Source organism: Podarcis cretensis (genome assembly GCF_951804945.1).
Source record: "Podarcis cretensis genome assembly, chromosome: 1".
Classification (NCBI taxonomy): Eukaryota; Metazoa; Chordata; class Lepidosauria; order Squamata; family Lacertidae; genus Podarcis; species Podarcis cretensis.
The window spans coordinates 95,658,276-95,681,064 of record NC_137170.1 but is presented as its reverse complement, the minus strand read 5'-3'; the positions used below and the strand labels follow the sequence as shown (position 1 = coordinate 95,681,064).

Genomic DNA, 22,789 nt, shown 5'->3' with positions numbered 1-22,789 from the left:
AACAGCAGCATACAAGTCACTGCAAGCTTTTCAAGGAGATCTATATATTAGTTCAAGGGTTGCCATAAAAGCCACAGGCAAAAAATTATATACTGTACCGGATTTTTTGGTTTATGTGGTTCCATAGAATTGGAAAGGTGTTGCAGATTTACTATGCGGTCTGCTTTCAGGACACCCCCCAATTCAAAATGGTGGCTAAAATGTAATTTCCATTGCAGTTCTGACACGCTCAAAGAGACTTGAAGGGGAACTGATCCATGTTTGTTGTTGTGTTAGCTGTGTGCTACCGTGGGAAAGACTAAATGCAACATATGGCAGGTACATTACTGATAAAAGTACAAGATGGGAAGTGTGCTCTTCCTTCAACATTTTTCCCAGGTGTAATGTGCAACGATGATTCATGTTAGTCAGAATACACAAACCAGTACAATAACAAATAAATAAATATGCCAAAATTAATAATTTATTTCATATCAGTGGAAGGTGGCATATAATGAACTAAATATTCAGCTGTATGCTACATGAAAATAAAAGTAAAAATCAGAGCTTGTTCTAAGCAATCCTTAAGCCATTTTCACATATTCTGTAGCCAGACTGCTCTGTTTGTATCTGGCAAAATATGCAGCACTTCATGTCGCATGGTTACATTTTTTACATCTTAGAAATGTCTAAATTTTTAGTCTTTTCTGTAGAAGCCATTCGTTATAGATGTGCATCCTTTTTAGCTGAAGCTATACAGTGGTACCTCGGGTTAAGAACTTAATTCGTTCTGGAGGTCTGTTCTTAACCTGAAACTGTTCTTAACCTGAAGCACCACTTTAGCTAATGGGGCCTCCTGCTGCCGCTGCGCCACCACTGCACGATTTCTGTTCTCATCCTGAAGCAAAGTTCTTAACCTGAGGTAATATTTCTGGGTTAGTGGAGTCTGTAACCTGAAGTGTATGTAACCCGAGGTACCACTGTACTGTATGTTGCTCCTTCTATGACGCATAGAAATGTCTGTGATATTTGCAAATATCTCTATTAATATGTTTCTCTTTCTCCAGCAGCCTGTATAATTTTTGCAACACTTGTATCATTGGTTTTTTGTACTGCTTGGCTTCTTACACAGGGCATGTAAGTTGGGGAGCACAATCTACATCTGTTTTCTGCCGCATCTGACGACATTTTAGTGTCTCAGTTACATATATACTGTTAAGTCTAATTCTACTAGATTATACAGGCTTGGGTTTCAGCAAGCAAAGCAAAACATTGCTTGAAATAAACTTCCAACAATTGTTCCTGCTCCTAACTTGCCTATGTTTTAAATGTGTGTGTACTGAAATTGCCCTATTGCGTGACCATGACAGGGCTTTTTAAAGAATTTGTATGTCTTGCAGCCTGATCCTGTAGTTTTTTGGAATTCTCACTAAATGAACTGGTGCCTATTTAATATTACTACATATGGCATGTTTGTGCCACATTGGTGGTTGTTACTATAGAATCAATTATTGAAGTGTGTGTGTCCATCCATCTTTTGTGTGTTAGAATAACCTTTTAGATAATGTTTTGAACATTAACATTCTTATAATGTATTATTTGTACAATAATAATATGGTGTGATCTTTGATAAGCTGTTACGAGACTGGGTTAATCCTGAAAGGTTATGAGATAAGATATAGTTTTGGTTCACTTGGTGTATTATCTCTGCCAGGAACTGGATGGAGGGAATACGTCACAGTCACTGTCGATTCTACTCAACCTCTTCGTAGCTTTTCATACCATCACATGCTATGTTTCTGGACTGGGTGGCTGTGATGAAACTTTGGAGCCTGTTTTATGGTGGTTCTGGTCCTACTTGGTGGAGCAGTTCCTGAACATGGTGCTGGGGCAACTCCTGTTCAGTGCCTTGGCTACTGACCTATGGTGTCCCTCAAGTTTCAACTTGTCGTCCATGGTATTTAACATCTACATGAAACCATTGGGTGAGATTATCCAGGTCTGGAGGGTTCAGTATCAGCAATATGCAGATGACACCCTACTCTATATCTTGTTTCTATCTAATTTCAATGAAGTTGTTCAAATTCTAAGTCCAAACCCAACATTGCTAATGGGCGTGGTGAGGGTAAATAAATTGAATTTCAATCTGCAAAAAAGAGAGGTTCCCCCAGTCATAATTTGGATGCATTCTTCAATTCAGCCCGGAACTTGTAAAACCAGTTTTGCACAGGGACCAGGAGCATTTGCCCAGGTATGACTACTGTTTCCATTCTTGGATGTCAGATCTAGCCATGGCAACACACGCCTTGGTTACGGTATACTGTTAGGACAGCTGTAACCACTGGTTCTGTATTTGAAGAGTGTTTGAAAACCTCAGCTGCTTCAGAATGCTGTAGCCAGACTAGTGACCAGAGCCTGTCATAGACAGCACATGTTACAATAGCTTAATAAGCTACCTGTTTATTTCTGGGCACAATTCAAAGTGCTGACATTTGAAGAACATTTCATGGAAACTCAAGAGAACACCTTTGTGCCTGTTCCCTCTGTAACTGTGTTCAGGATTGCAGCCTAAGTAAAAATATTTAGATCGTATTTCATAAAATGATATTAAAATATTTGTGGATATTTATTCTATGATTCCTGTGAAATGTTTATAAATTGTTTGTATTAGTTCATTTCAGTGTGAGAGACTAGTTCAGGCCCAACAGTTAAGGAAATAGTTTAATTTGGTGCTCATTAATTACTAGTATTTCAGTTTTGTGGTCTACAAACTGCAAAAGGGTGCAATCCTGGCACACAGTGTGACAGGCAGGCGACTCCAGGAATATCAACTGGCCATCACTACTGATTAATCAAGTTTATTCAGCGATTCACAAAGTCTTGAGAGATGATAATCTCAGCACAACGGCACTACCATAGTAGTATGTTGCTGAAGATCTTGGGAGTGTGGGAGAGCTGTGGAAGTATCAGAAACATCACAGACCTGCTGACATTTGTTCCAGTGCCTTCACCATAATTTCCCTGCAATTTAACTAACTACAGGCTGCCAAACAAATTTGAGAAAGGATTCCAGATGATGCAGCTTCGGAAAAAGGAGTGGCTTTTGTTGTGCTGGAGGCCTTTCATTCTATTTCTCATTAGAGGCAAAGCTAGTCATGATGGTGGCAGGCTGTGTACTTAAACCCAGATCTGTCCCAGTCATGTAGAAAATGAGAGTCTGGTATTAACTGAAAAAGGATAACATGGGCTGGGAGACGCTAACACTTTTTCTCCTACTGCCCCATAGCTTATTATCCACCAACCCTACAAGCAGTGTGATTGGGACAGATGCCGGCTTAAACATCTCTGTTTAAACATCTTTTCTCCTTATGTCTAGCTTGGCTCTGAGGAATCTAAATTCCTTTTTAAAAGATGCAACAAAGGAAAGAAACTGGAAGCAGAACAAAATTTGTCAGCAAAGAGGCAGCGCCTGTAAAAAGTGGAACATTCTATAAAAAGTATATTACACTTGAGTATACTATTATTTACATATTCATGTGTCTCTTCTCTTTGTCTCCAGTACACTCTCCTCAGAAGGAACATCATCAAATAAAAGTCTGCCCTGGAACTTCCTAATACTCATGGATGTGGGGAGTACAGTATAAAATGCTGTCTATAAGGGCATCCACACTATTTCCTACGGAAAAGATGGCATCTTTATTACATTCTCATCAACTGTTGCTCTCCTGTGTTTCATCAGTCTACCCAGAAAATTAGACTCCTGTGGAAGCAACAGCACAGCACTGCAATATCCAATATTTCCCATCTGTGTTAAGAGGCATGTAAAGTGGCCTTGATGTGTTAGTGATATTATTTATTTGTTATTCCATTTATATCTCATCTTTCCTCCCTCAAAGTAGTGTACATTGTATCCACCAGATGTATTAGACTGCAACTCAACCACCCAGAAACAAAGGAAATGCTGGGTGGAGCTGATGGGAGTTGTAGTGACAAACTTCTGGAGAGTAGCTCTAGCTCTAGCAGCATGATCTAAGCATGCTGTAGGGATTATGCAGGTGCTGGGAGGCCAAAATCTCACTACAACACATCTGAATTCATCCTAGAAGGGGAAACTACCAGCTGTCTAGTCACTCACTACTGTATTGAAAGAACCTACCTGATCCATTAGATCAGTAGCAGGCTTTGCTTTCTGGCTTACTGTTAGTGAAGACCAGATTGGTGGGCATCGGCAACAGGGCCTTTTCAGATGTGGCTCTGCAACTGTGGATTTCTCTTTTTATAAATTATAAATTATTTCTGGCCAACTCTTGTATGATGATGCTGGTGCACTTTTTTGTTTGCCTTACCGTGTTCCATCTACGGTTTTCTTGTCAGTTTGGGGACATCGGGTGTGTGGAATAACCCAAGATAGGATTACCTAACACCCTTTAACCTTGTTCACCCGAATGCAGTTGTAGCATCCACTCCCTCCCTGCACTCTCCTCTGCACTTTTTAGGTAGGCCCCCTTGCTATTCTCTTCTCTTCTCTCCCCACCTCCTTGATCTCCCAAGTGCTGGATTTCAAGTCAGAAGTCCAAGCTGGCCTAGAAACCACACCGATGAATCGAATTAGTCCTTGATGCTGGTGGCTGCAGTTCACTCAGAGATTTGGGATGGAGGGGCACACGCTCAGAGTCCCCAGCACCCAGAAACAAGTCCTGCGGCTGAGACCTCCGAAGCCTTCCCCTTCCTCTCCCTCGGCCTTCCACTTCTCTCGCTCTTTCACCCACCTTCCCTTCAGGGGGAGAGAGCAGCAGCAGCAGCAGCCCTGCTTCTGGTGGCGGGTTCGGATCCTGCGGGCGATTTCCCAAGCTGCACCGCGGCGGCGCTCTCTCGCTCTCTCTCTCGGCCCGTCGCTGTCACCGCCAGTAGGAGGCTGAGGCGGCTGCGCTTTCCCCGACCGGCCTGCCGCCCGCCGCCGCCGCTGCAGCAGCTTCTTGCAGGAAGGGAGCCATCGCTGCTGCTGCTGCTGCTTGCTGCCGCCGCCGCCGCCATCATGGTGCCCGGGGCAGGAGCCGGAGCCGCGGCCTGGGGGCTCTGAGCCCCCCATCACCTCTTCTTCCCCCGCCGCCCTCGCCTTCCTCTGCCACCGTCGTCGTCATCGCGCCGCTGCCGCCGCCGCCCTACTCTTTCCCCAGCTTCGGGCCGCCGGTAAGAATCCAGCCGCGGAGGGGACGGGAGGCGGGCCCGGGCTCCTTGGTGGGGCCTCGTCGCCTGAGCTGTGTGGCGGCCCCGCCAGGGAGGGGCGGGCGGAGGGAGACGCTTCGGGCCTGGAGCGGGTGGGTGGGTGGGTGACGGTGCCAAGTGCGTGAGGCGAAAAGGGGCTGAGGGGAGGGGAGAGTCCGGGCTCCGTCGTGTCCCCCCCCCGCCTCCTTTCCAGATCCCGCTTGCACGGGGCCTTGCAACTGCTCGCCAGGAGGAGAGCTGGGATCTCGGGCGGGCGAGCGAGCAGGCCTCGCTGGGGCTCCGGTAGCCCTCCGAGCCCTTCGTAGGTCAGCAAAGGCAAAGGAGACAAGATATAGGCAAACAAAGGAGGACGGGGGCTATGGGGGGAACGGGGGGGGGCGCGGGCAGATCTCCCCCGGGAGGCTTCCCAACCCCCCTTCCCCCCTTCTTCTTTTTCTTCTTCCAAGGTGGCCTCCCTAAAAATAAAAAAAAAGGAGAAGAGAGCCTGGCAGACAAAGGGACCTGCAGGGATGACCGATCTACAGAAATGCACATTCCTAAACCTTTGGCCCACAGTGATTTCTTCCTCTCCCCTCTTTGCAGTTTTTATAACCTTGAGGGTTGTTGTTTTTTAAAAAATAAGTCACATAGGCTACCCTTCAGATGCTTGACACTGGGACAGTCATGACTTCAAAGGGTGACCCCCTTGCCATCAGCCCCTTGAACTACCTAAACCTGCGATTGACAGCCTGATACAGAAGTGGCCAGCCCCAACTCTGGTTGCTTCCTGTTCCAGCAAGGGATCCCTAGGATTCCTGAAGACAGCCTGGCAAACATTAGAGACAAAGGGATTGACAGATCCCTATGAACAGGCACCTTCAACACCTAACAGGCAATTTTGTCCTGCTCTGAGTGTTGCATTTTGATATAGATGGGTAGATAAATCTGCAGGATTTTCCCCTTCCTCTTTCAGAATTGTTGCCGCAAGAGTAAGTCTCACAGAGACCCACATGCCCTGAATCTGAAGAGCCTGTAAATAGATATGCAGAACAGAGATATCTAGCTTCTTTTTCCTGTTCAGCAGGGGACTCCAGTCTCCTTAGAGACAGACTGTCAGAAACATAGATTATGGCTGCAGGCTTGTGCACACTTACATGGGAGTAAATGTCATTAATCTCAGTGGAATTTACTTCTGAGTAAGTAGAGCATCAGGCTGCACAAGACTGTCAGAACGTGAAATGCATCAGTTTCCAGATGCAGAGCAATCTTAAACCTTCCTTCCCTCGCTTCCAGTATAGGCCCAAATACATTTCTTTTTCAGGTACTGAATTACGGAACTGAGACATGCACGCACATACTGTCTACTTCCTACAACTACTGTTTGGATACATAACTTAGCCTAGCTCATACTCCTATGTGATAAGGATTTTGCAGTATACTGCTTGGGTTCATTTATTTATAAATAGTTGTATATTAAGGTACATACCTTGTCATAAGGAGAGCATTGCTAAGTGGGCACCAAGGGGTATTTACTAAGAGTCAACCTCAGCATGAATAGGAAGATAAAACTGGGGTGCCACTATGGACCCAGAAATACACTTACTTCTAAGCTATAGAGATAATTGAACGTCATCTACACACTTCCTGCTTCTTCTAGCATTGTGTATTTCTCCTTGGGAGTTCATTTGGAATGATTTCAGTAGAGATGCATGAATGGAAGATCCTGCATTGGAATTGGTCACCGCTATGAATTTCTGAGAAAAAGTTTGTCAGCACTAGTTTCTGAGTATCTGTCCAGAGATTGTCTCTAAAAATTTGTGTGATTGAATAATTCCAACCCAGAGGTTTTTATATTTATGCCTGTATGGGAATAATCTCAAAGTGTTCTCATAAAGAAATACATTGAAAATGGCCAACTCAGTTGTTGCTAAAACTTAGCCCAAATACATTTGCTTTCCTTCAGAAATGGTTGTGGAAAGGTCAGAAACATTCAGATCCAGACTTAAATGGTGACCTACATAAATATAATTGTAATCCAATATCTGAAAGCAGTATTGCCAGATCTGTGGCTATCTGCTACCTACCACAATTGAATCCACTATCCCATTCCCTCTTAATCTGGTTACATTCCATGTAAACAATATTTTGGAGTAAGTGCTTGTGGGGCATAAGAGAGATCATCAACACTTTCCATTTACAAGTTGAGACACTTATACTGTAGATGAAAATTCAGTTTTAGATTTAAAGTTTTCCTAAAATGTAAGATTGTATTCATTTTCAACATAACAATAGGGCTAAAATATGTGAATTCAATAGATAGTTTCAATTCAATTCAATTCAATTTCAGTACCATTTTTGTGAGGCCTTCTTGCTCTGTGTCATTTTTAGAAGATTGGGGTCCAGTTATGTTGGATAACATTCCACCATGTTTTTTATAAGTGTCTTCAAAAAAGAGAGAGACCTTTATAGAGTTTTAAAGGTACAATATCCTTTCTGTTGGTTATCTTTCTTGTGTAACTAATATTTTCTAGGTTAACTGTTGTTACTAGTTTGAAGGACCTTAGTCTTTTTGGATTTTAATCTTCAATAACAATTGCTTTTTGTGGGACAGATAGATGTTGAACTGCCAGTAGTGATTTGGGAAAAGGCTTTCTTCCTTTTCAGAATAGAGAGTTGGGAGAGCTTATTTTTTTACACAAATGCTGGCTGCGGTTCTGCCAGAGTTATCCACAAATAGGTTCCTCAGACTTCAGTAGGACTGGCAGATGTGCAACTTTGTGCAGGGTTGTAGCCTTGATATTTACTTAACTTTGAGAAGGGTTCATTCAGGCTGGGGCTTCTATTAAAATCTGTATGCAGAACTAGTTTACCAGTATTGAACAAACACTTGTGGCTGGCTATTTATTATAACACATCTTGCCCTGAATGTGAAAATGTGAGGCTGTGCTTTTGTTTGTTTTTGTTAAACATAGTTTTTGTCTTTGCAAAAAAACTGGGGTTTTGGCCTGTGACCATATATGATAGATAACCGTTAAAAAGATAGAGGACTATGTCCAATGTTGGTCCTGTTCAGAATAAACCCTTGGATTGACATTGCTTACTTAGGTCCATTTACTTCAGTGGTTGTACTCTTAAATATAATGTACTTGGATACAGTCCAAAGTAACATGTTTTTGATAAATTATATACATTTAAACTGATACCTCTTCAAGTCATGTCTAAGTGATTAGAGGAACAATAAGGTAATGTAATTACTACTAAAGTTTCATAAACTGGGGTTTTGCTTAGGGTTTTTCTGTAAATAATTTCTTTATCATTCTGACTGCTTTGGTCTATGTAGCAATAGATCAGATGGTGATAGAAGGACACCCTTTTAAGAGCTCTCATAATTCTGCAATTTGAATATAACTTAATAGAGAATTGAAAAATACTGAACTTTACTTCTCTCTTTTCATGTATTGGAGATGATTATTGGATGCTTCAGAATAATATCTGAAGAAGAAAACCTCAACTACAAATGTAGAGTTGGGATGTTATTTCTTTCTTTCACAAAAGGATTCTCTAATTTAAGATCAGTTGCAAACCTTTCAGAAGACAGGTTTTTCCTCCAACCAGCTATGGTAATGCTAGGGTTCCATTTTTTATTTTTATTTTTTGTATAAGCACCTAATCATTATTTAGAATTCAGTCAAAGCCTGCAAGGATTGAAAGTTAATATTTAGACTATTATTTAAAGAGTATCCTGCACACCACTGGGTAAAGAAAAAGTATGAGGTGATACCCATTGTGACAAAAGCGGTTCATTCCTTCTTCTTTTCCCACCTTGAAAGCACCTGCACCCTGCAATATGCTCAGGGGGTTCCCCAACTCACAGGAGTGTATTTGCAAGGTGCACAGGGAGCTGCGGGGCGGGGGGGGGGGAAGAAACGGAAGTCCCACTGCATGTTGACATCATTGAATGTTCACCATGGCCCCTCCACTGAGAAACCATATAGAAAGTCATAAGCATGTAACAGGATGTGAATGTACTACCCTTCAACAGGTGCATGGGAAAATTGGTTTGACACAGGTATATTGGAACACTATGCATTTTTAAAATAGGAATATTGCTATTAAAATCTTAGTTTGCAAGGGGTGATGTTGTGCAATTTGGAAACTGCTCTGTCTACTCAGTTTGAAGAGATTATACTTTACTAGGGTCAAAGAGTGCCATTACCTTTCAAAATTGAATGAAGGAGATCAGTGTAAAATCAGCATCTTAGCCATTTTATCATTCTCTCTATTTGAGATTGTCAATAAAGCAGTACATTATATCCTGTTTAACATGAACACCTAACTCTGGGTTCAAAGCAAGTAAACAGCCCCCAGCCATTTAAGAGAATTGATATCATTCATTGCTCATCACTGTAAGTGTATATACACATATTTCAACAGAGCTAAGAGCTAACACAACTCTCCAAAATACGTAATGAGTGGATGCCACATTTTCCTAAAATGATTATTTTCTGATAAACTGTCTATCTAGCTTAATTTGAAATGTCAATTTTTTTCATGATAAGAATCTCCCACACTTCTAAGAGCCATTGTTTCCTTGTGGGTTGCCTGGGATCCTTAAGTTGTCAAGCCATCAAGAATTTGGTTACAGCAAATAAAGCAACTAAAAGCTGCTATGCCTTGTTATACCACCTATATTATTAAATAGATCACATATCATTATAGCACTTTAGTGCAATATTTTATTTTTTGAGCAGTTTCACATTTGCACTGATTTTTGAATTTTGCAAAGCATTGCATTTGATTGGCCAGTTTCAATGAAATGTTATCAATGAAATGTTATCAACAGGTGTTGCTAACTTGTGGGCTGTATGCAGGCTCCTAATAGGGTTTTTTGACCCTCCCATAATTTGCAGTTTATTTTTTAAAAAAACTCTCCTGTGGATCCTTGCTGTGATGTGTCAAAAGGTTTATTGTGGTCCTCCAAAGTTAACATTTTTAACCCCCCCCCAAAAAAAACTGTTTTAAACTGACTGCTCCTGCGATACTGTAATGCCAGAAGGTTTCATGACCTCTCAACAATTTGTCCCAAATTCCTCCCCCCCATCACTCCCACAGCCCCCCTGCTGTGATTGCATGGTATGAAAAGTTTTTTTCCTGACCCCCAGGAACCTCCGGAAGTGTCCTTAAAAAGGGGGAAGGCTCACTTCCTTTTACAGTTCACCTACACTCACTTTTTCACTTTGGCCACATCCACTTTGACATTTGGTTTCCATGGATTAGTGTGGCCCTCAGCCTAAAAATGGTTAAACACCCTGGTTCACACCATTACTTTATTTTTGCCTTTTTAAAAAATGTAACATATAGCTTAATTTTCCTTGGATGATACTCATTTTTAAAAGATACCACAAACAATGCACCTAGGCTGCTAATATTAAAATTGGCATATGGTGATAAAAGTACTCTTTAAACGTTAGAATTGCAGAATTTGGTGTGATGGAAGATAGTAATTTTGGTAAAATGTAGGACCACCACCCATTCATCAGCAACCTGAGGACCCCATCAGTCCAGGTGGAAGTATTTTGTAGAGACCATGTTGTAGAACTGCTGATTCCACATGACTCAAGCAAGAAACCCAAGTCAGCTTAATGATGAGAACTTTGGAAGTACAGGTAATAAATATCCTGGCCCTCCTTTCTTTTTGTTTGCCAAGGCAATCAGACTTTCTAATGGGTGCTTACCTGCTTTAAAGGTGTTGCACACAACTTTTATATAAAAGACCAAATACACAAATAGTATCTGTGTGGGAGAAACCCACTTATCCTTAAAATAGCAAATGAGCTCACAGAAGAATGATTATACTCTAGAACACCAAAGATACACACTTTTCTCAAAGTATCTGCTCCATCTGTAGTCTTTTGGCTGTTATCGAACAGAGAAAGTCTTATAAAATGTGTAATCTTACTGGAAGCCCCTGCCCAGATCATTAGTACTGCTATTTGTCTTGGTTGTTATTTATTTGAGTTAATGCCGCAACCTATGAAATCTGAAGAGGTTTACAAAAGTGAAATGCAACAGGCAAGCTGGAGGCTTCAATGGGACTTTGCACCTGATCAAATGAGCTGTTCTTTGAGCATGGTAGCTTACACAATTGTTTCCAGTGCAACTGCCCAATTGACCCCTGACTTGCTGCTGTTGTTCCTTTACCAGTGCTCCACTTGTCGCTTCTGCACAGGAGATACCCAGCCGTTGCAGCAGTGGATGTGTGGGGCTTCCTGTTTCCCTCCTCCCCAAAATATCCATTCAGTCTGCCCCAGAACAGATTTTGGGGGTGTGCGGGGAGCTGCAGGGGGAAAGGGAGGAGGAGGGGAGCCCCATTGTGCAAACAGAAGTTCGTTGTGCAAGCAGGTTGACACCTTGGATGCTGTCCCAGGAATTAATATGCACAAGTTTCTGAAATTGGATTATTGCATGCATCTATATTGGAATTGCTTTTAGCTGTTTCAGTTGTTTTTGTTTGTTTGTGTGTTTGCTGTCCTGGCCCTTTTTGGGAGGAAGGGTGGCTATAAATTAATAATAATAATAATAATAATAATAATAATAATAATAATAATAATAATTTATTTATGCCCTGCCCACTCTGGCCGGCTTCCAACAAAACACTAAAATGCAATAACCTATTAAACATTAAAAGCTTCCCTAAACAGGGCTGCCTTCAGATGTCTTTTAAAAGTTTGGTAGTTATTTTTCTCTTTGACATCTGATGGGAGGGCGTTCCACAGGGCGGGTGCCACTAGCGAGAAGGCCCTCAGCCTGGTTCCCTGTAACTTGGCTTCTCGTAGCAAGAGAACCGCCAGAAGGCCCTCGGCACTGGACCTCAGTGTCTGAGGCAGAACGATGGAGGTGGAGACGCTCCTTCAGGTATACTGGACCGAGGCCATTTAGGGCTTTAAAGGTCAGCACCAACACTTTGAATTGTGCTCGGAAACGTACTGGGAGCCAATGCAGGTGTTTCAAGACCGGTGTTATGTGGTCTCGGTGGCCACCCCCAGTCACCAGTCTAGCTGCCGCATTCTGGATTAGTTGTAGTTTCTGGGTCACCTTCAAAGGTAGCCCCACAGAGAGCGCATTGCAGTAGTCCAAGTGAAAGATAACCAGAGCATGCACCACTCTGGCGAGACAGTCTGCGGGCAGGTAGGGTCTTAGCCTGCATACCAGATGGAGCTGATAAACAGCTGCCCTGGACACAGAATTGACCTGTGCCTCCATAGACAGCTGTGAGTCCAGAATGACTCCCAGGCTGCGCACCTGGTCCTTCAGGGGCACAGTTACCCCATTCAGGACCAGGGAGTCCTCTATACCCGCCCGCCTCCTGTCCCCCCAAAACAGTACTTCTGTCTTGTCAGGATTCAACCTCAATCTGTTAGCCGCCATCCATCCTCCAACCGCCTCCAGATACTCACACAGGACCTTCACCACCTTCACTGGTTCCAATTTGAAAGAGAGGTAGAGCTGGTTATCATCCGCATACTGATGAACACCCAGCCCAAACCCTCTGATGATCTCTCCCAGCGGCTGCATGTAGATGTTGAAAAGCATGGGGGAGAGGACAGAACCCTGAGGCACCCCACAAGTGAGAGCTCAGGGGTCTGAACACTGATCCCCCCCTTTCTGAACACGGCCCAGGAGGAAGGAGCGGAACCACTGTATGACAGTGCCCCCAGCTCCCAGCCCCTCAAGACGGTCCAGAAGGATGTTATGGTCAGTGGTGTCAAAAGCCGCTGAGAGTTCCAACAGAACTAGGAAACAGCTCTCACCTTTGTCCCTAGCCCGCCGGAGGTCATCAACCAGTGTGACCAAATTTAATAAATAATAATAATAATGAGAACTGTCAGATGAGTATGGAGTCCTTGCTTTCAATTCTAGTCAATGGATTAGTCCATGGTCAAATGTTCCCTTAAGGCAAAAATGCCCAGTGCAGTTGGTAATTTAACTGTCTGTTGCATTGCGATGTCACTGGATAGAAAAAAGCAGGGCTAAATATTCCTCATCCCGTTCTCCTTGCACATAGCATTAAGTAAGCCAGTTTTAAATCAATAGCACAACATGAACAAAGAGAAATAATAATTTTATATTTTAGAGTAATAATGTTGGGAACATTACAGCACAGATAGTCAACATGGTGCCCTACAGATGTTTGTTAATCAAGAAAAAAATCTTTAATTGCTTTATATTGAAAATGATTCAAAGCAGAAATACAATATATTAACAATCAAAAAGAGACATTTAAAAGCCTTTTTGTGTGTGGATTACATAGTCCCCATTTCACCAAACAGCATGACCAGTGGTCAGGGTGATGGGACTTTTAATTCAGCAACATCTGGAGGGTACTGTGCTGGCTAGCTCTGCATTACAGATTCAACACATGCAAATCTGCAGAGCTCCAGGCTTTTTGTTGCAGAATGCAAGCTATGATATTGTGGTTCCGTCACTCAGCTCTGAATGGCTGCATCTGAACATTTGAAAGACACTGATCTTGTTGAACTTTCTGCTTCACTAATGCTGTGGAGTTAAATGGCATTGCTTCAGTCTTCGGATTTGCTCATATGCCACAGGAGAAATTCTCCAAGTGGCAGCTCAATTCTGTTCCCTCTTGTTGCTGTGATAGCAAAGTTTTGTGCCACAAAAGCTGTGGTGGCATGCAGAGCAGAGCAAGGGAACAGTTCCTTGCTGGCACAAGGATGTACCGGTGTTAGGAAATGTCTTTGCAGGGACCTCTCTTCCCATCTTGAAAACCTCATTGCACAGTGCTTCTGTGATGTGAAGGGGATTTTCTCCTCTGCTGGAGTGGTAATACCAATGGCTTTTAGTGCTTTTCCAGAGTGCGAGTCTAGCTCCTGGTCAGCAAGTGGAACTAGCATTCACTCTTCTTTCCAGTTGTCTCTATGCGTAGAGTATCAGACTCTTAGAAGCATCAGTGATCCCATTCTCTTTGGCAGTTACACTTTTAAGGGTGTGTTGATTTCTTTTGTTGAAATGGAACATAGCGTATTACCTCTAAAGCTTCCTGTACCTTACAAACCCAGTCTCACTTTCACGTGTACCATTCCAATCTTTAAGATGTGCATCTGCCAAGTTGAAACAAAAGGACATGTAGAGAGGTTATCTTAGTAGCTGCCCCCAAATGGTGGTACTCTCCTCCTTAGAGGCTCACAAGATTTCAAGTCTACAGCATTTTGCTTACTTAGGCTGACTTTCAATGCCCTAAGTCAAAAAGATATGGGGCAGTAGTGGCTTTTTCTGTTTAGTGTTACATTATTCCCAAGCTTTCAAAAGGCAGGTTTGAAATGGAAATAAATTAATTAATAATGTTTATACAGTTTAATGTTGTATAAATACGCTAAACTAACAAGTAACAGTTGCAATTTATGACTTTGTTTCGCAAGAATTACCTCTGCCCATTTGCCTTTCTTGCTTTGCATTTCAAGTGATTTAATTCTATGGAAATCAATAGGACCAAATCAATTTAAAATATAGTGTCATTGTTTAATGAAGTTGTATTTTGGTATAAAACCAATTTCTCTGTAAGTTCTCTATTTATCATGACTTTATTCTTTCATTGAGCAACATACCTTTTTAATACAGGTCTTTAAAACATGGAATGGCCAAATGGCTGGGACCACCCACCTGCCAGTTTCCTGATATCATAATGACATCAGTTCACTGATATCTCTTAAAATTCAAAGGAGGTTGCTGCTACCTCTGATCAGCTGATGGGAAGTTAGAGGGAGCCCCTGTGGAGTCTCTGCAGAAGTGGAAATGCTCCTAAGATAAAACAGTACTGTATAGGAATTTTACTGACATACTGTTAAAAAATCTTACATGTAATAGAAGAACTTTCTTACTCTTTTATTACAGTGCTAATTTTTTATTTTTTATTGTAAAGATCAAGAAAATTGACTGGAAGATATTCTTGCCTGTAATTTTGTGCACTTGAAGCTCAGTGTATACAGAGGTTAATCTTTCTGCTATTAACTCTTTTGGGGTTTTGAACAAGACAGGGAGTTATGTCCCAGCTCAGAGCAGAAGTTTTTATACTTGAGCAGTATGTTTAGCATTGCTGTGAAAGGCTATACAACTGAATTCACTTGCAAAAGTTGTGAACAGGCTTTTTGCATGAAATACAAGACCAGTGCTTTTTTTCTGGGGGTACTCAAGGGTATGCAGTACTGGCAGCTCCCCCCCACCGTTAAAAGTATGGCACTCACTGTAACAACTTCATGGTGAGTACCAACATCTTTTTTTCTTCTTTTAAAAAGGCACTGGACAAAACTAGAGTGGTAATGTGTACTGATGCATTTAGATTCTGTGGCTGGGGCAGAGGTTTTTGTTATCGTATGTGGTGGATAATGATATGGCAGTATCATAAGCAATTATTGATATGACGCTACGTATTCTCATCCAGCACTGGATAATGACGCAGTTACATGACTGTATATGCAGCTGTCTTATGCTGAGTCAGAACATTAGGGCACCATGCCTTGTTGTTGTTGTTGTTTAGTCGTGTCCGACTCTTTGTGACCCCATGGACCAGAGCATGCCAGGCACTCCTGTCTTCCACTTCCTCCTTCCACTTCCTCCTGCATGTTGGTAGCTTTGAGAACACTGTCCAACCATCTCGTCCTCTGTCGTCCCCTTCTCCTTGTGCCCTCAATCTTTCCCAACATCAGGGTCTTTTCTAAGGAGTCTTCTCTTCTCATGAGGTAGCCAGAGTATTGGAGCCTCAGCTTCAGGATCTGTTCTTTCAGTGAGCACTCAGGGCTGATTTCCTTCACAATGGAGGCATCTTGCCTAGCAGTGCCAATCCTTCAGAAAAATCTCACATTCTCAAAACTGGGTGATGAGGATCACATGAAGATATGAAACCATCTTATAACAAATCCAACCGTTTCATCATCTTGCCCTGTGGTATATATTCTATCTGACAACAGCTCTTCAAGGTTGTGCGGTGAGATTTTTCCCAGCCAAGATCCATTTTTAACAGATAACGACTGAGCCTGGGACCTTCTCCCTGCAAGGCTTGTGCTGCTGTTGCTGAGCTATGATATCTCTGTGATTCTTAAAACCTTGTCAGATAAGTGGCCTGCTATATTCTTTCATTGTACTGGCAGACTAGAATGGATCATTCCTAACAATGTTTCTGTTTGGGGCTATTATTAATCTGAACGTTACTTTCATAGAATCAGATTGAGTGGTAAAGAATTATTTCTTGCCTTGCAACCTAATTTGTTGCTTTGTAGATCTTTGCCCAAACTGGAACAGGTCTCCTTTGTGTTGTTTGGTACTCTGGTTACCAGTTTGGTCTGAAGTGTTTGGTCCTTCAACCATTCATAATAACAAGCTGAGGAAATACGCATACAAAACCTGTGCATTCACATTGAATCTAGGACTGGGTGATAAGAGTCATCTTGCCCTGCAGTATATATGTGTGTCTGAATTGCTTTTAATTATGTATCTGATTTATTCATAAGATAATTTCTAGCTCATTCTTCCTCACAGGGGAGGTCACAATAAAATAACACTTCGGTGAAACCAATTCACTTTTTAAAAGCAGAGAAAAATACAGCATGTCTTAAGAAACACCCAGAGGGGCACCACTTGGGCTCCTCACTTTCAATGACAATTCCCTAATGGGCTGTATCCAATTGTGCCCCTCTGCTGATTGAAGGCTCTTTGTTCCAGTGGAGCTGCTAAGAGCTGATTTGCTACTCTCCATCTGTAGTATCCCTTGCCCTCCGCTGGAAATCTGCAGGAGAAAGGGGGAAATTTCTAAAATCACTTGCCCTCATGGAATCTCTGCTGGATCAAGGAGACCTCCATCAACAGAAGGACAAAACTGGACACAACCTTATGTCTAAATAGGTCAAGGGCCAATGATTATGCTTCAGCACTATAAATCCTTTTCTTTTATGTTTTCAGTTCCGTGGTTGTACAAAATATCAATTTCTCCTGATACTTCCTGCTTCCTTTCCTTTTGTAGAATCATCAACATGATCTTAAATGGATACTGGAAAATCTTTTGATATGTGACTTTCAAAACACTCATATATCTGTAGCTTTTGAATTGAATCTAATGGTTTTTATATTTTCCATAAATAACCAGAATTCATTGTAAAAAATGGTGTGAGATGCATTGCAACTAGATGCAGTGCAGTAGAGTTGATCAGTGTAGCAGAGCCTGAAACTATGCAAGCACCATGGGTCAATCTGCAGGCAGCAGCATGACTACTTAGGACAGGAAAAAAACTATTCATTGCATTTTCCACAGGTTTTTTGATTTGTTTTATGGTAAGGAAAATATATCAAATTGGATTCCATCCTTTCGACTACCTATCAAGACCTAGTAAAATATACTGGGTTTTTTTTAAAAAAACTAGGTAACTATTCTGTTTGTGAAATTGATATAGAATTTAAAGAATTTGGGACAGTTGCTGAATTGATGAGCATGCATGTTCTAAAAAAAAGTGATAATATTTTTAGAAAATAATAAACTGCAGGATTACTTAAGTAAGTTATATATAGTTTTTGAGAAGGAGGGAGAAGTCTTCTTTTAAGAGCCACTATTTTGTTCCAGGGAGCATATTAACGTACCAGAGCTAGTACATGGTGTATAATATCATGCATTTTGTCAAGGGTCAGTTTGTTTTGGAAACACTTCCTTTTGTAGATACAATCCAATTTTCCGGCTGACCTATTGCAGAATTCCATTATTTTTAAAGTTTCAGTGAAATGTCTCTTTAAACAAAGCTTTCCCCCCTTATCTAAATAATTTGCCTATCATTTTGTTAAAGGTGCCTTCATCTATCTTTATCTTTCATCTTTTAAATATATAAATAAATTTGAGGGGCCCGCAATAATGTTTTTTTAAAAATCAATTCCAGTTTGAATTGTGTGGTCTTGCCTTTGCCATCTGAATGTGCCTTTCTTGCAAGAGCATTGCTGTAAATTATTGCTGGGAAATATGGTTGCTTTCTTGATTTCCACCATGTGTGTAATCAAGCATAAGGTGCTGGTGTACACTAGTAGCCATCTTGGATAGGCCCTCATAAGCACTGGCTGTATCCATAAACAGAGGCAATGCTTGACTTCTCAGACTTGGCGTTGATGAACGCTTTACAAGAGTTTCGTGAAGTTTCTGACAAGGCTTGTGGTGATAGGAAGGCGAGCTAGTGCTTAAATTAGCAGCACATTCTGCATGAAGGTCTCTGCCTAACCCAGTATTCTTAAAAACTGCTAGGGCCAAGGAAATTGTTAGTATGTAGTGACTTTTTTCAGAAAAATTTATTTAAGTGCAATTCTCTCATTGCCTGTCTAGTCCTTTAATAATTAAAGCAATTGAACGGCAGCAAGGCATATTTCTTCAGCCTTTGACTGATTCAGGAAAGGGCAATTTCACGAAAATGTCAATCTACAGACTCATTTTCCATATATAGTTAACGTATGCATCATTTTAAAGATAATCTTCCAAAGTTTAATTATCTGGCAACGGTTTTTCAAAATAGCATGTTACACATGTGTAGAACAGATTTTACCTATGAGAAGTTTGACATGCAAGCTGATTCAGAATTTATCTATTTTTATCTATCTAATTTTCATTTAAAGATCTATCCAAGAAAACAGACAATAATGTAATGTTCCTTTGTTGGCAGTATGTCTCTTTTGGTAAATTGAGAATAAATTTTGTTAGGAATAAAATCAGATGAGTTAAGGATGATAAAGGTTGGTTTAGCATGTTATGTTGGTCACAAAAACACACCCCTCTCCCACAAATGAAAAGAAAAATCTAAGCGGACTTCTACTCACCCAGTGAGACTCCATAGGCATCAGGTTGACTGCTGTGAGAACAGAATGCCGGAGTAACTAGGCCTTGAGTGTGATCCAGCAGAGCTCTCCCTTACGTTCTTATGCTATGTTTGTCCTTCAGGGCATGGAAGAGGAGAGGAAAGGGAAGTTTCAGTGTGCAACCAAAAGTCCTTGCACCAGCAGAAGCACCTTGTTAGCTACTGCCCCATGTTTTGAAGTAAGGTGCAGTTTGGAAAATTTCAAGCTAAAAAAATTAAATGGTGCATCTATCTCGCGAGCATAAATCTGTTTTTTCTACCTGAACTGCTCCAGATCCAAACCTAAGGAAGGAGTGAATCTTTTGCACTCTGAAATTCTATTCCCAGTTTGGAATCTTTTTGCAAAAAGTGTCAGAATTTGAGACTTTATGAGTAGTTGGCATGTATTTGTTGAGGGATGCACTTCTTATCCTTTTTCTAGGGAGAGATTTACAAAGACCCTGTATTCAGATTTTTGTGAAATTATTCTTAATATGGTGATTCGTGTGTTTTTTTACAAACAAGTTAGAGTGACCTTTAAAATTATAGAACAAAGTATCACAAAAAACACAAATAACCCATAAGAAGAGTAAAAGTGTTCATCAACATGCCTTACATTTCCCATGTATGTATCCATAAATACCCAAATATTGTCAGTGAAGCTTCAGTGTGGGGCTCTGTTTTTAAACACTCTGCCTATTAGCTCTGTTGTATTGCTTACTTTTTTTCTTTTATTGTATCATTCTTTAAAAATCGTTTTTCTTGTTCTGTTTGTCTTTTTTGAGGTGTAACTGTCTACTTATGTAACAAAAATGAAATAAATGGTAAATACTCTGCTAATTGAGTTTTGTTTTTTTTTGTTTTTGTATTTGCAGGTTAATTGCACTTAAGAATGAACATTGAAGATAAGCTGGGAGTATTGTTTCTTAAATGTGGTAGCATAGAGCAAATGCAGTCATCCAGGGATATGGTTGGAATGGGGGCTGCATCTGACCAGTCGGCAGTTCCTGTGGAACGCCAGGAAGCAGTGCTTCAAGACCGGGCTATGGCGCACCAGGAAATCCTTTCTGCAGAAGAAGTGCTACAGGAAAGTGAACTTCGGCAGCAAGAAATGATCCCCCAGGATGAACTCATGGTCCACGAAGAGACGGTGAAAAATGATGATGAGATGGAGGGGCAAGACAGGCTTCCTCAAGGGCTTCAGTATGCGGTCAATGTCCCTGTAAGCAATTTATTTATCAGGGCTTGCACTTAAAAGTTGAGCAAATCATATCAAAAGGTCTGCTTTTTTTTAAAAAAAAAAGTATGGCAGGAACAACCAAATGAAAACTAAAATAAAAGTAGTTCATTACTCTTGAGAAAAAAGAATTGGAGGTTCTTGTTTTTTAACAACAACAACAAAATGCTATAAATCCCATGGCTTGTTTTTATCTCTGGTGCTGTTTCCACAGTTAAGGGGGTAATCAGATATTGACTTAAAGTGTGAGCTAGGAATAGAGCCCATGGCTGAATTATCAGCCCCTGGTTCCCTTATTTCTTCCTCTGTAAAAAATAGTATAGTCATAATAGATGTATTTGCAATCAACTTTGGGACGGGGGGAGTTATGCGCCAAGAAGGACTGCTTTTGGATAACAATCTTAACCTTTCTAAAAATCTTGGGAATCTTAGATGCTGTGAACCAACCACTGTTTATTTAGGAACACGTTCTCATGTTTTAATACACATTTTATACACTTTTTAAATATATGTCTTACATAGACGGTGCTCATTTGACTTTAAGTGTCTGCATTCTTCCTGCACAGGACATAAGGACTTGAAAATGCTTCTGCTATATTCAAAGAAGTAGTGTGTTGTTGTGGTTCCTGCACTTCTTTCACAGTATAGTATTGGTATTTAATGATGTGGATTGAAAAGCAGTGGAGTTTACACAGTTAATTCTGCGTGTGTGAGGAATAGCTTCTTAGATTGCAGCTGGGTTAAAATACCGTTTTACGTTGATGGTGCTTTGTTGTAAGAAAGTAACGGGAACTTTAGAAAAGAATGAGATGCTTTCAAACTGTTACCAGAATAAAATAATAAATTCTCACTGTAGTGGAAGACTTTCAAGCCTTGAAAATCAATCAGCAACTCGATTTACACCAGGTGTTTGGTTTTTTGGTCTGCTTCTATAACAGAGTCTTGTTGCTGAAAGTACAGTTCACAACCTTAGGGGAGAAAATTGAGGTGACAGAAGCTGTGTGTGTTTGAACATGGAACAGCTCTAGTAACAAAAAACAAGGGGGTTAGGTGGGTGTCTGACTTTCACAGCATATGCAGGATACTTGTGGTACACTTTCCTGCTCCGAGAGCTTTTGTTTCTAGCTGGGCCTCTGATCTTGCCTGGGAGAAAACTGTTTGAAGGGAAGCAGGGAAGTAAGCTTTGGAGTAGGGAAAGGTTCCTGATTCCTCATCCACATGCCCCTTTAAAGGATGGCCCCTTCAAATAGGTTTGATATTGTCATGGTGGCTTTCTGTTCCACTGGCAGAAATGAATGTTTGATTCACAGCAGGAAGAGACCAGAATTTAAAAGAAGGGTTGAAATTATCATAGTAGTTCTTTGGCAAAAATGAGGGTTTGGCTTAGAACAGTGAAACTGTGGTTCAAATGCCAACATAACCATATCTTAAATTATAAAGTGTTTTTGTCAGGTGAAATTTCTTTGTTAAATGTTAAATTATATGTGGCATGTAATCCAAGCTTCTGTGCTTGAAGGTATGAAAGGAGTACCATATTGGAATACTCGCCACAAATAGGACTTTTTAAAATAGCCTCTTCCCCAATACAGTACGAAGGGTATAAAGTAATTCCAGATGTATTACTATTTTTGAAAGAATTTGTTAAAATGTGTCTTATATGTAATTATATGTGTCATATGTAATTAATATTATCTGATGCTGGCACTTCATATCCTAGCAGATCAGCGTGAAACAAGAAATTACATTTACTGATGTAGCAGAGCAGCAGAAAAGGGACAAAAAGCTAATACGAGAGGGTTTAGATATGCAAAAGAAGAAGAAAAGGAAACAGCGTTCACCAGCAAAGGTAAGACATTTAATTTGAACCTTGAAGGCAACTGGAGATTTTCCTTGAATTTGCAATTGGAAATGATAGTATTTGGAAACCATAGATTCAGCCACCTAACTTTAATCTCAAAGCCAAGCCACAATATATTCATAGCTTGTTTCTTTGAAATTCTTTTCACAGCATGAATATTTGACATACTTTAACATCTGTTTCCCAGGCATCTCCTTCTCTAAATATTATCTTTTGATGAGTGTGTAGTTTTAAGGACCACTTATCAATTATGGAGACTGTTTAGATTAATAATAATATTGGGCTTATTTAAATATCATAGTGTTTTTCTAACAACTTTGTTTTTAATCAGACAGGTGCACAAGTGTTGAAATTGATTACTGCATGCACCTGAAATTAAATGAATGCCTTCCATTCACAGGCTTCTAATTTTAAATAAGCCATTTTAATCTAAAATTCAGTTTTCAGAGTTGTACATTTTGAATTTCCTCTCAGGAAGTGCAGCAAAAATGCTATGCCTGAATTTTGAAGCATAAAATATGAAGCATTTGAATATATTTTTATTCAGCTTCCTGCTATACAATTTACACTTGCAAATTCAAACTCAGTACTTGCCCACTGCAGTATTATTATTGTTTTCATTTGCAGTTCCTGAAG

The 22,789-nt window shown here is 40.7% G+C and overlaps 1 protein-coding gene across 4 annotated transcripts in view; it reads left to right on the top strand.

Moving 5' to 3' along the window:
* The first annotated feature begins 1,465 nt into the window (after window positions 1-1,465).
* ZNF148 (zinc finger protein 148) overlaps window positions 1,466-22,789 on the top strand; it is a 37,004-nt gene continuing 15,680 nt past the window's right edge. The window contains exons 1-3 of one of the 4 annotated variants that reach the window (XM_079993460.1): window positions 1,466-5,169; window positions 19,934-20,280; window positions 22,013-22,141. In XM_079993460.1, coding sequence (XP_079849586.1) covers window positions 19,951-20,280; window positions 22,013-22,141 — 459 coding nt within the window. In that variant the 5' untranslated portion in view covers window positions 1,466-5,169; window positions 19,934-19,950. Of the gene's footprint in view, window positions 5,170-19,168; window positions 19,264-19,933; window positions 20,281-22,012; window positions 22,142-22,789 lie in introns of those variants that run through there. The other 3 variants (XM_079993459.1, XM_079993457.1, XM_079993458.1) reach the window with 3 other exon arrangements.